Here is a 12,142-nt window from a genome sequence, read left to right on the forward strand (position 1 = left end):
AGTGAATAGTTAAAAGTCTAGAGGCCTCAGCTTCCTGACCTGCCAAACCCAGACAGTACTTCCCTTACAGGGTTCGTTCAGAACAATCAGTGAAACAAGATATTATAACATAGTCTATAAACTCTTATGCATCTTTGGTCATGCATAAAACTATGTGGAATATTTTTATTAATTCCATATATATATACATATATATATATAATCAGGATTTATCTACATTCGTATAAGAAAGAACGTGAATGGTAGAAAGAGGACTTGGCCCTAAGTAGGGAGCCTCTAGGAAAGAAAGCTGGTCCACATGGAATGCCAGGGGCACTTGTGCACAGTAGAGTCATTTTGCAAAGAATAAGATGGAAGAAAAGAACAATTTTTAGCTCTGCTGACATCTTTTTGGCAAATAGTTGGGTATTTTCCCTCAAACTTTACAAGTTTTATAGAGGTGAGTTGATTTTCAAACTATCTGAAAGCTTCCGTCTACAACACCATGAAGATCAAGGTTCTATTCTACAAAATTAAAAAAAAATAGAAGCCAGTATGCCTTATATAACTTGGATGAGGATTTTAAAAGACAATTTAAAAACAAATCAAATAGGTTTCAGTTCAGTTCAGTTCAGTCGCTCAGTCATGTCCGACTCTTTGCGACCCCATGAATCACAGCACGCCAGGCCTCCCCGTCCATCACCAACTCCCAGAGTCCACCCAAAGCCATGTCCATTGAGTTGGTGATGCCATCCAACCATCTCATCCTCTGTCGTCCCCTTCTCCTCCTGCCTTCAATCTTACCTAGCATCAGGGTCTTTTCCAATGAATCAGCTCTTCACATCAGATAACCAAAGTATTGGAGTTTCAGCTTCAACATCAGTCCTTCCAATGAACACCCAGGACTGATCTCCTTTAGAATGGACTGGTTGGATCTCCTCAAAGTCCAAGGGACTCTCAAGAGTCTTCTCTAACACTACAGTTCAAAAGCATCAATTCTTCTGCGCTCAGCTCTCTTTATAGTCCAACTCTCACATCCATACATGACCACTGGAAAATCCATAGCCTTGACTAGATGGACCTTTGTTGGCAAAGTAATGTCTCTGCTTTTCAATATGCTGTCTAGGTTGGTCATAACTTTCCTTCCAAGGAATAAGTGTCTTTTAATTTCATGGCTGCAATCACCATCTGCAGTGATTTTGGAGCCCAGAAAAATAAAGTCAGCTACTGTTTCCCCATCTATTTGCCATGAAGTGATGGGACTGGATGCCATGATCTTAGTTTTCTGAATGTTCTGAATGTAAGTTTACTAAGTGGCTTTTCAAAAAAAAAAAAAAAGCAGTGCGATTAATTACAGATATATTTAGGAATAGTTATTGCTTTCAAAATTATTACATCATCAGGGAGATACACCAAGTCAAACTCTGTAAACTGTTGAGATTCAGTTATATCTCCTGAGTGAGGTAGGTGCCACCTAAGGACTCCCAGACTTTTCATTTCACTTAACTGCATTTCATTCCCACAAAAACTCTACAAGGATGCTTGTTATGAGTCAAGTAACTGAGGCTCAGAGATGTTAAACCACTTGCCCATCTTAAGGGCACAGTAAGTCCATGATGGAGGGTGAGTGAGTCTGGAGGCAAAGTCAACAGACTCCAAAGCCAGCTTTCTTCTCCCCTATATATTGCCTTCTAGGAACAGGGGGCAGGAGGGTCCGTGAGCATCTACAGATGGCCTGGAGCCGGAGATGGCACGGGGGGGAGGAGAGACCTGAGTGTACAGTAGTGCTCGTGAGGACCGGAGGGAGGGCTCGGATCTGTGTGGTTGGGGAGGAGGCAGAGGATGCAGCTGAGTCTGTTCTGAAAGAAGGGGGAGGTGAGTGATGGATGGGACCACAGAGATCTAGGGAATGAGGGCAGGAGGAAAGCACAGACTGAGCACAAGCAAAATGCAGGAGAGAGCGTTTGGGGACATGAATAAGCAGGTCAACTGATCTGGGTGAAGCATCTGCCTGTGTGAGGAAAGGCAGGACCAGAGGTGAGGCTGCGGCTGGAGCTGAGCTGGGGGAGCCTGGAACGCTTCTCTGAGCATGTGGCCTCTATTGTGATGGCAATGGAAGTAGCCATGGTCCCATTACTGCACGGCAAATGGAAGGGGAAAAGGTAGACGTAGTGACAGATTTCCTCTTTTTGGGCTCCAAAATCACTGCAGATGGTGACTGCAGCCATGAAATCAGAAGATGATTGCTTCTTGGCAGGAAAGCGATGACAAATAGACAGTGTGTTGAAAAGCAGAGACATTACTCTGCCAGCAAAGGTCCATGTAGTCAAGGCTATGGTCTTCCCAGTGGTCACATATGGTTGTGAGAGCTGGACTGTAAAGAAAGCAGAATGCCAAAGAATTGATGCCTTTGAACTGTGGTGCTGGACAAGACTCTTGAAAGACTCTTGGACAGCAAGATCAAATTGGTCAATCTTAAAGGAGATCAACTCTGAATATTCACTGGAAGGACTGAAGCTGAAGCTGAAGCTCCAGTATTTTGGTCACCTGATGAGAACAGAGGACTCATTGGAAAAGTCCCTGATGCTGGGAAAGATCGAGGGCAGAAGGAGAAGAGGGCGTCAGGGGATGAGATGGCTGGACAGCTTCACTGAAGCCATGAATGTGAACTTTGGCAAACTCTGGGAGATGGTGAGGGACAGGGAGACCTGGCATGCTGCAGTCCAGGGGGTCAAAACAACAACAACAATGGAAGCAGCCACCGCATCACTGGCCTTGGGAGCATCTACTGCATGTGGTCAGCAGTAATGTCAGGCCAGTTATGTGCCAACAATTAATATTTCAAGAGTTGGACCTTAAAGAAGACTGAGTGCTGAAGAACTGATGCTTTCAAACTGTGGTGTTGAAGACTCTTGAGAGTCCCTTGGACAGCAAGGAGACTAAACTAGTCAATGCCAAAGGAAATCAACCCTGAATATTCATTGGAAGGACTGATGCTGAAGCTCCAATACTTTGGCCACCTGATGCGAAGAGCTGACTCACTGGAAAAGACCCTGATGCTGGCAAAGATTGAGGGCAGCAGGAAAAGGGGACAACAAGGATGAGATGGTTGGATGGCATCACTGACTCAATGGACATGAGTTTGAGCAAACTCTGGGAGATAGTGAAGGACAGGGAAGCCTGACATGCTACATACAGTCCATGGGGTCACAAAGAGTCAGACACAACTGGGTGACTGAACAACAATCATTTTAAAGCCAAATGAAGTACGTAGATGAGAAAAAAATGCCTGATGGTGCTTAGGCAACAAAGTTTTGTTTTTCTGGGGTGCAAGAACACCGATATTTCCTTGATGGAATAAACCATGGATACTTGAGCACAGACTGTTCTCAGCATTTAATTGCTAAGGGCCTGAGCCAAGGCAGGATTCCAGAAATTCAGAGATCCACAATAGATCATAAAATGCCTCATGAAAATAAGCACAGAAAAATATTTTAAAAGATCTTTTGAAGGCATGCATTGGTTATATTATCACATTTTAGCAAGACTATAAATTTGTTTAGGAAACACACGAGACTGTAATGAAGGTGCCAGGGGAGCTGAGGCGAGCAGAATTCAGTATCTGGGTCCTTTCATCGCCTCGGCTTCTGTCCACACCCCTGGGCTGATTTTGACAGACTCAGCTCAGTTTCAGCTTGCAAAATATTCAACAGAACCGTTTAGTTCTTCTTGATCGCCTTGATCTGCTCACCGTCTCCAGGAACCTAAGGTGGTCACTGCTGAAACCAGAGGCCCCCTCTCATCCCCTGTCGCTCATCACGACCCGGGAGTCTCTCTCCCATTATGTTTAACTTTGCTTTCCTTCCTCCATCTTCGCTCCTAAAAATATTCTCCCTGCAGAGTTGGGAGTCTTGTTACCCTCCTCGTCACTGGCCCCTGGTCCTCACCCTCAGCCCCAGCAGGTGCCCCACACCCAGGAGCTCACCCAGCTCCCGGGTGAACTGATGTTGGTGCCCTGGGGGCAGGAGCCCAGCACTCAGGCTGGGGGACCAGTGCCGTCCTGCCCAAGCTCGGATCCCCATCCCACCACTCAGCAGCCTGGGCAGTTTTCTTACCCCAAGGTGAAAGTTTAACAGGGACAAGGAGTTTAGTCTGTTTTGTCCACTGCTGTATCACTGGAGTTTGAGCAGTGCCTTTCTAAGGGTTTGTTCAATGGATAAATGTGGGGCAAATGAATGGCTACGATGATGCTGAATACGGCAAGGTTAGTGTCATTCAGGTATTCATATGCCAGAAACCAACTCTGTTCTGACCTCATCCTAATTCTGGGGGAGGAGGGGCGATGGGATGGTGAGCAGAGTGATGCCTGGGGGTCAGAGGGCTTGGGGTTGCCACCAGTGACAGTGTCAATGACAGACTAAATTCTTGGCTCTGATGTCCTTATTTATCTGTGCAGAAGTTGACTGAGATAACCTTCTGAGTCCTTTCTCACTGTAAAGCTCCAGGACTGTCATACTTGGCTGGATGACAAGGCCCCTTAGAATCCAACTGGAAGTGGGGAGTTGGGGGGAGTGGTTCTTCTGGATGGCCGGGGGCTTCTTGTCCAACCACAGTCTCCACAGGCTGAGGACCAGGGTCTCTTGGTGTTTTGATCACTGCTTACTAGCTTATGGGGTTTACTTTAGTTCAGACTAAATAAACAAGGAGCTAAATCTCTATGTTTCATGCAAAGATGTGTGGCACATACACAGTTAGAATGGGTTCAACTGTAGATTTTAAAATCAACTATTTTTATAAAAATGGAAGATAAATATTATTTCCATAGTTTCTACTATGTTCCAGGCCCAGTCATACATCAATATTTATGGGATGGGTAGCCATTCTCTTCTCCAGGGGATCTTCTGGACCCAGGGATTGAACCCGGGTCTCCTGCATTGCACATTGCAGGCAGACTCTTTATCATCTGAGCTACTGGGGAAGCACCTGCATCCATACACCTCCATTCAAAAATCTAAGCCTCAAATATTTGTATTCATTCTACAGTTGAGACACTGAGACTCTTAGGGGAAAACAAATGTATGCATCTGAATCAATCAACTAAGATTCACTAAAAACCTATACTGTGAACAGTAATGGAGAAAAAATAAAAGCATAATGAAAACTAGTTCTCACTCCTTAGCAGCCTCTAGTCTTCTTGAGAAAATGAGACACACACACAAATAAGCCCCTTCACAGATCACAGCCTTGTCGTGGTGAAGGGGCCTGCGTAACTCAATGAAGGTATGAGTCATGCTGTGCAAGGCCACCAAAGACAGACAGGTCATAGAGTAGAGTTCTGACAAAACGTGGTCCACTGCAGGAGAGAATGGCAACCCACTCCAGTATTCTTGCCTGGAGAACCCCGTAAACAGTATGAAAGGCAAAAATATATGACACCGGAAGATGAGCCCCCTGCTCAGAAGGTGTCCTGTATGTTACTGGAGAAGGGCAGAGGGCAATTACAAATAGCTCCAGAAAGAATGAAGCAGCTGGGCCAAAGCAGAAATGACACTCAGTTGTGGATGCGTCTCGTGGTCACAGTAAAGTCCGATGCTGTAAAGAACAATATAGCATGGGAACCTGGAATGCCAGTGTCAGGCACTGAGCTAGACATTAGAAATACACAGATGTGTAAAATACCATCTCTAAGGTCTGGAAGCTCATGCGGGTTGAACTGCTGTGGAAAGTTTCAAGACCACAAGGAGTCTTGATGAAGGGAGAAGATGTGACAGGAGTGAAGAAGGCTGGAAGGATGGAACAAAGGAACCAGCACAGAAATAAGAACCTCCATGGCCAGAGACAGGGACTGTGGGGCACCCGGGAGACTTCACCTCCTGAAGCACAGAAGTCATGCGGGAAGGAGCAAGAGAAGAGGCTGACAGGCTTAAAGAAAACCTATGGCAGGTCTTGGAAGGTTCATACAGGAAACAACCAGCTAACATTGCTTTAATTCTGCGAATGGACCTTGTAGAAGGTAATTTGAGTCTTGAATACCAACTAGTTAGCTCAGAGCAGAGGAATTTATTATTAGGATCATTAAGGAACCACCTTACTGCCTGCTGTTCTTATCTGATTACCATAATTTTTTCCCAGCCACTTTCATCGTCAGCATAGGCCTTTGGGAAGTGTGCAAAATTTATAATATGGCAGGCATTAGGAAAAACAAAGTGAGCTTTATAAGGCGTTTTGTTAGATTTTCTTAATAGCAGTGATTGAATATGACAGCTATTATAACTAATGGTTCTGCCGATTGTGTGAATTAGAGTATGTTAAACACCGCTCGGGGAGGCAGAAGATGCTATTAGAAAATACCAAGGTGGATGGGAGGGGCCTGGAAAAAAGTCCTATGCAGGCCTGGGGAAGCCAGCGAACAGATTGTATAAGGCGGGGGAGGGGAGGTGCGTTTCCAGCAATTTCCTTCATGAGGAAACTGTTTAGTGATATAATCTTATTCCCTTGTTGCAGATTGAAGCCTTTAGTACCAATTACAAAGAAACGTGTTCAAGGTACAAGTTTTGCATTCTGCTGTATAAATAAAAATAAATAGTTTGGGGAGGACACGGTTAAGATCCTTCCCCCTCGGTAGTTCTATTTTCACCAAGTAAGAAATAAACTCCTCTCAAGATGACCCTGAGAATCCTGAACGGCAGGAGAATGTCAAATCTGAACCCAGCCAGGCAGGTTCAGAGCCTCCATTTGCTGTGTTGGTGCCAGCCTGATGCTTTGAAACGCACATAGAATTCAGGGTCAGGTGTTCTGGATTCAGATCCCACCTCTTCAGCCACAGTGTGGTCCTGCACACTTTGCCTAATCTCTCTGAACCTTCAGGCACCGACATCATAAAATCAGAGTCAGAATATTTACCACGCATAGAGCTGCTGTGAGGATGAAATAAAATTCACTAGACCGTGTATGTGAATTGTCCTTCACAGGGTTTTGCAGCAGGAGCTGAGTGTGTGCAATTAGCATCATTGTTGATAAATCTGGTGCTTTGAGGTTACAGAACTAAGAATATGCTGGACTTAACCAGAAGACCCAGGTCCTGGATTAGCTACTAGGGAGACCCTCGACTTCCTCACCAGTTAAGTGACAACACTGTAATGACAATAACGTCCATTTTGCCTAAATGACAAGATTATGGGAAACTTTAAAGGTAACGTATTTTTCACCCTAGAGTTCATTCCTGGATGCACGATACTCAAGGGTAAGGTCATTTGCATTTAATGCACCGTGAATATAATACTACTGACTCTGGTGGTGATGGTTTAGTTACTCAGTCATGTCCCTGTCTCGCAACCCCATGAACTATAGCCTGTCAGGCTCCTCTGTCCATGGGATTTCCCAGACAGGAATACCGGCGTGGGTAGCCATTTCTTTCTCCAGGTAATCTTTCCAATCCAGGGATCGAATCCTCATCTCCTGCATTGCAGGTGGATTCTTTACTACTGAGCCACCAGGGAAGCCCACTACTCATTCTATTAGCACCGAAAAAGGGACTATATCTAATAGCATATAGTTTTTCAGTAATGGTGATTTATTGTGAATCTGACTCTTCAATGTTAATGCAACATGCAAACTTCGACTGTGAATATGAATCTCATAAACATTTAGTAGTATGTAATACACTCGAATCCATAACATGACCCTCCACTAAGTAAATGTGAAATAAATAGACTATTTCCACTACTAAATCATGGAGACTTAGAATGTACTAATTATAGTTCCCTCTCCAAAGATTAACATCAGAACAAGCATGCTTTTTAAAAATAAACACAAAACTGGAGTGCCGTTAAGGAAAAGACAAAACTTCCTCAATTTCTGGGCAGCATCTAATTGATTTTGGAAGAAAGTCAAGAGTTAATTTTATATTTTGCCCTGGAACTATAAGCAGTCTGGAGATTCTAAGGTCACAGCATTGCCAGTATGAGAAGTCAGAGCAGGCCTGTCCGCAGCTCAGTGATGGTGGATGCTCTGGAAGCCAGGGGAAATTGAAACTCTAATCTTTGCTAATTTAACCCCGTGCCTTCCCTGGTGGCTCAGACAGCAAAGAATCCACCTGCAATGCAGAAGACCCAGGTTTGATCTCTGGGTGGGGAAGATCCCCTGGAGGAGAAAATGGCAACCCACTCCAGCATTCTTGCCTGGAGAATTCCATGGACAGAGGAGACTGGCGGGCTACAGTCGCAGAGTCTGACACGACTGAGCAACTAATACATTTTCACTTGCTAATTTAATGCCCATGCCTATCCTTGGACATGGTCCAAGTAAAAATCATTTTCTCTCAGCATGTAGAAGAGGCCAGATGGGATTTAAAGATTCTCCTTAACCTCTATGTGGTATCTTATTATTTTAAGAGCAAAGATCTGGGTTAGAGTACAGGCAGCCTCAGGAAAAAGAGTTAAAATAAATCATATCTGCTCATCATTAGCAGACAAACTCTTCCTTGTTGATTTCCTTGTTCTTTTTTTTCTCCTCCAGCTGGAATTCTGGGCCATGAACAGGAGGTCAGAGAGATGGCGGGGGCGGGGGCAGGTCCAAGCAGACATTACTGCCCAGACCATTGATCCAAACAATGTGATGATGATTGGTGTAGAAAAAGAGGACGAGGACTTGGGCATGAGCATGACTTTGGTCTTGGAATGTGAAAGAAAAAGTATGGCTTAAGAATTCTAGACTTTCACCGAGGGACTCCCCTCCCCTACCCAGCTGCTCACACAGTTCCCTGCTTTTACAAAAGAGGATTTCACAGAATAGCATCATGTGTGATATATATATATTTTTGGCTTGGTTATCAATTAACAGGGCTTCCCAGGTGGCTCAGTGGGTAAAGAATCCGCCTGCAAAGCAGGAGACACAGGAAACTCCGGTTCGATCCCTGGGTCAGGAAGATCCCTTGGAGGAGGGCATGGCAACCCACCCCAGTATACTTGCCTGGAGAATCCCATGGACAGAGGAGCCTGGCGGGCTACAGTCCATGGGGTGGAAAAGAGTCAGACATGACTGAAGTGACGGGCATGCATACACACATCAACTCACAATCTCTACTTTTTCTATCAGTAGTAATTGTGCTTACTGATCCATTTCAGTGTAAACCCCCTTCAAAACTGTAAGGCGCTCAACGGTGTCCCCTAAGTGGAGTTAGGGAAGCTGTACATCTGTGCTGAAGAGAAAGGCTTGGCTAACCTCTGAGAGAACACCACGGTGTCATCGCTTTTTAAAGCATTTCAAAGAGCTGTTTATTCTCTCTGGCTTTTGACATTGAGAATGAATGTCTAAAATGTTTACAAGAGCACTTTTGTTTGGGAAAAAAGATAACAGAACAGAACAAAAAGAGAAAGAGCAAATGGATGTACTGGTCTCTGGAATAAACAAACAGGGTTCCTGGGAAAAACAGTTTTTAAAAAAAGAAAAAGAGAGAAACTTCTTCCACTAGGAAATGGAAAGGCTGTTGAAGCTCTCAGCCACTTGAAGTTGTAAACAGCGTGGGTGTGAAAAGCAGTGAAGAAAACCCAGACCCTGTGCAGTTTCAGCAAGAGGAGTGGGTGTAGAACCAAGGATGAGATGCAGGCTACAGATGTGACGCAGGAGCGCCTTGGTACCCAGAGGCAGCGGATGGCACGCCGCGGAGGGAGGGTGCATAAGAGCGTGCAGAGCCACCACACTTTAAATCAGCTAAGTGAACGAAAATGCGACATCACCTGAATGCTCTATAAAAGGAACAAAATTCACAGACCGGGATGTAAAATCCACCAGAGTGTCCTATGAGCCGAACTTTGGGAAAATCCCCTGGAGGAAGGTGACAACCCACTCCAGTATTCTTGCCTGGAGAATCCCATGGACAGAGGAGCCTGGCAGGCTGCAGTCCCTGGAATCGCAGAGTCGGACAGGACTGAACGACTAAGCACAGCACAGCACGAGCCAAACTCTCCCAATGACCAGGTCTTGTGAGTACAAGGGTATCCCCGCTAAGTCAGCCTCCGCAGAGAGGTGCACACCTTCCTGTCCCACATGCTGAGCGGGAAGAACAGGGTTGGGGGGAGGAGGGTTGGGAGAGCCAGGAGACCCTCCCCTAGCAGCTCCCCCAAAGCTCACCCTGGGAGTGTCTACTGTCCTTCAACCCTGAAGGCCAGTGCCTTCTGCTCACAACGGGGTCTGAAAACACCCACTTCTCACCTCTCTCGAGCCTTTCATGGCTCCATCTCTGGTCCCCAGTCATTCACTTTAGTTTAGATTTTCCTGTGTTTATAATCCCCAGCATGGGGAATGAAGCTTTTATTCTTAAATATCATTTAGATTATTTACTCATTTAGGTTTAAAAAAGTGCAAATACAGTTGCATCTGCAGCTTCTTAGAAAATTATATGTAAATAATCCACTAGTCATGGATGGATGTGAGAGGTGGACCATAAATAAGGCAGAGCACCGAAGAATTGATGCTTTCAAACAGTGGTGCTGGAGAAGGCTCTTGAGAATCCCTTGGACAGTAGGGGGATCAAACCAGTCACTCCTAAAGGAAATCAGTCCTGAATATTCATTGGAAGGACTGCTGCTGAAGCTGAAGCTCCAATACTTTGGCCACGTGATGCAAAGAGCCAACTCATTGGAAAAGACCCTGACGCTGGGAAAGATTGAAGGCAGGAGAAGAGGGCAACAGAGGATGAGATGGTTGGATGGCATCATTGACTCAATGGACATGAGTTTGAGCAAGCTCTGGGAGATGGTGAAGGACAGGGAAGCCTGGTGTGCTGCAGTTCATGGGGTCTTAAAGAGCCAAACATGACTGAACAACAACAACAACAACAAAAAAAAACTGAGGACCTATAGTCATAAGTTTACATTTAAGAACAAAAGGATGATGTGCCATTGATAAAGAAAATGGAAACTATTCAGAGTAGGGAAACCATGTCTGAGGGATGTTTGGATTAAAGATGACAAGTACCAGGTGAGTGAGAGGGTGCTTGTGGGATGAGAGGATGTGGATACTGGGCCACGTGCTCAGAGAGATGCCACCTGTGAGACAGCTCCAAAGATGCACGGAGTCTTACAGAATTTTACACGTGAGATTTGCTTTCTGTGACTTCCATATAATACCTCCACTTAGAGGTCAATTCACATTACTGAGGATGAAGTAAGTAAAAATATTTAAAAAATGAAGTATCAAGGCTTAGATGAATTCTACAAGCTAGGGAACACAATATTATCCAGAAATTTTTAAAAAAAAAGATTTTGAAGAAACATAAGGAATTATTATCACCAACAAGTTTGTTCTTTTCTCTTCTACATGCTTTACCTCTGTTTCACATTTTTAAGACTTCCTTACCTGGACTGGTTGTTCACCTTCTGGAGTCTTCCACTGAAGTTCAAGCTACAGAGATTTTTCGATATTGAATGTGCAGAGCCTGATTGCACTTTTGCCTGTGTTCAGACGATCCTGAAGTTTTGCCTCCTTTTTCAAGTTCCTGTCTGAACACGGACAGCTGAAAGCACTGGTTTGTATAAAAATGAGAGCACAGGCGTCAGTTTAGGGTGACGCATGAGGGCTGAACTGTCATGGGAACAGACACACATCCCAAACTGAAACACTGAATAGAGACGTTCTCCTTTCATGGAACACACTATGTTAAGTTTCTTCCCATATTGCCCTCTCTGCAGGCCTCAGACACTGGTCAGCAGATATCACAGGCACAGTCATCAGCAATATAGTTTTCACAATTTAAGAAACTTAAAAACAGAAGACTGTCATAAAGATGCACATGCAATGAAAATGCCATATAAACAGCTGACTCAGTTTGTATCCTCCAATATTTATGCCCTGATGTGACTACCTGTATCACGAAATACTATGGGCTTCCTGGGTGACACAGTGGTAAAGAATCTGCCTGCCAATGCAGGGGAGGCAAGAGATGAGGGTTCGATCCCTGGGTGCAAGACATGAGGTCAGTATGATCCCTGGGTTAGCAAGATCCCCTGGAGTGGGAAATAGCAACCCACTCCAGTATTCTTGCTTGGAAAACGCCATGGACAGAGGAGCATGGTGGGCTATAGTCCAGTCCGTGGGGTCACAAAGAGCTGGACATGACTGAGTACACAAAGATGTACACATGCAATGGAGCAATGAAAATGCC

General features: G+C 44.8%; 1 protein-coding gene across 1 annotated transcript in view; it reads right to left on the reverse strand.

Annotated features, from left to right (window-relative positions):
• The window catches only part of L3MBTL4 (L3MBTL histone methyl-lysine binding protein 4), a 227,270-nt gene that overhangs the window by 60,915 nt on the left and 154,213 nt on the right, over positions 1 to 12,142 (reverse strand). Inside the window, 2 exon segments of the mRNA XM_081561578.1 lie at positions 11,338 to 11,439; positions 11,441 to 11,503. Of these exon segments, the coding sequence (XP_081417704.1) occupies positions 11,338 to 11,439; positions 11,441 to 11,503 (165 nt within the window).

Source organism: Giraffa tippelskirchi, chromosome 14 (genome assembly GCF_054371585.1).
Source record: "Giraffa tippelskirchi isolate mGirTip1 chromosome 14, T2T-mGirTip1v1.2.pri, whole genome shotgun sequence".
NCBI classification, from domain to species: domain Eukaryota; kingdom Metazoa; phylum Chordata; class Mammalia; order Artiodactyla; family Giraffidae; genus Giraffa; species Giraffa tippelskirchi.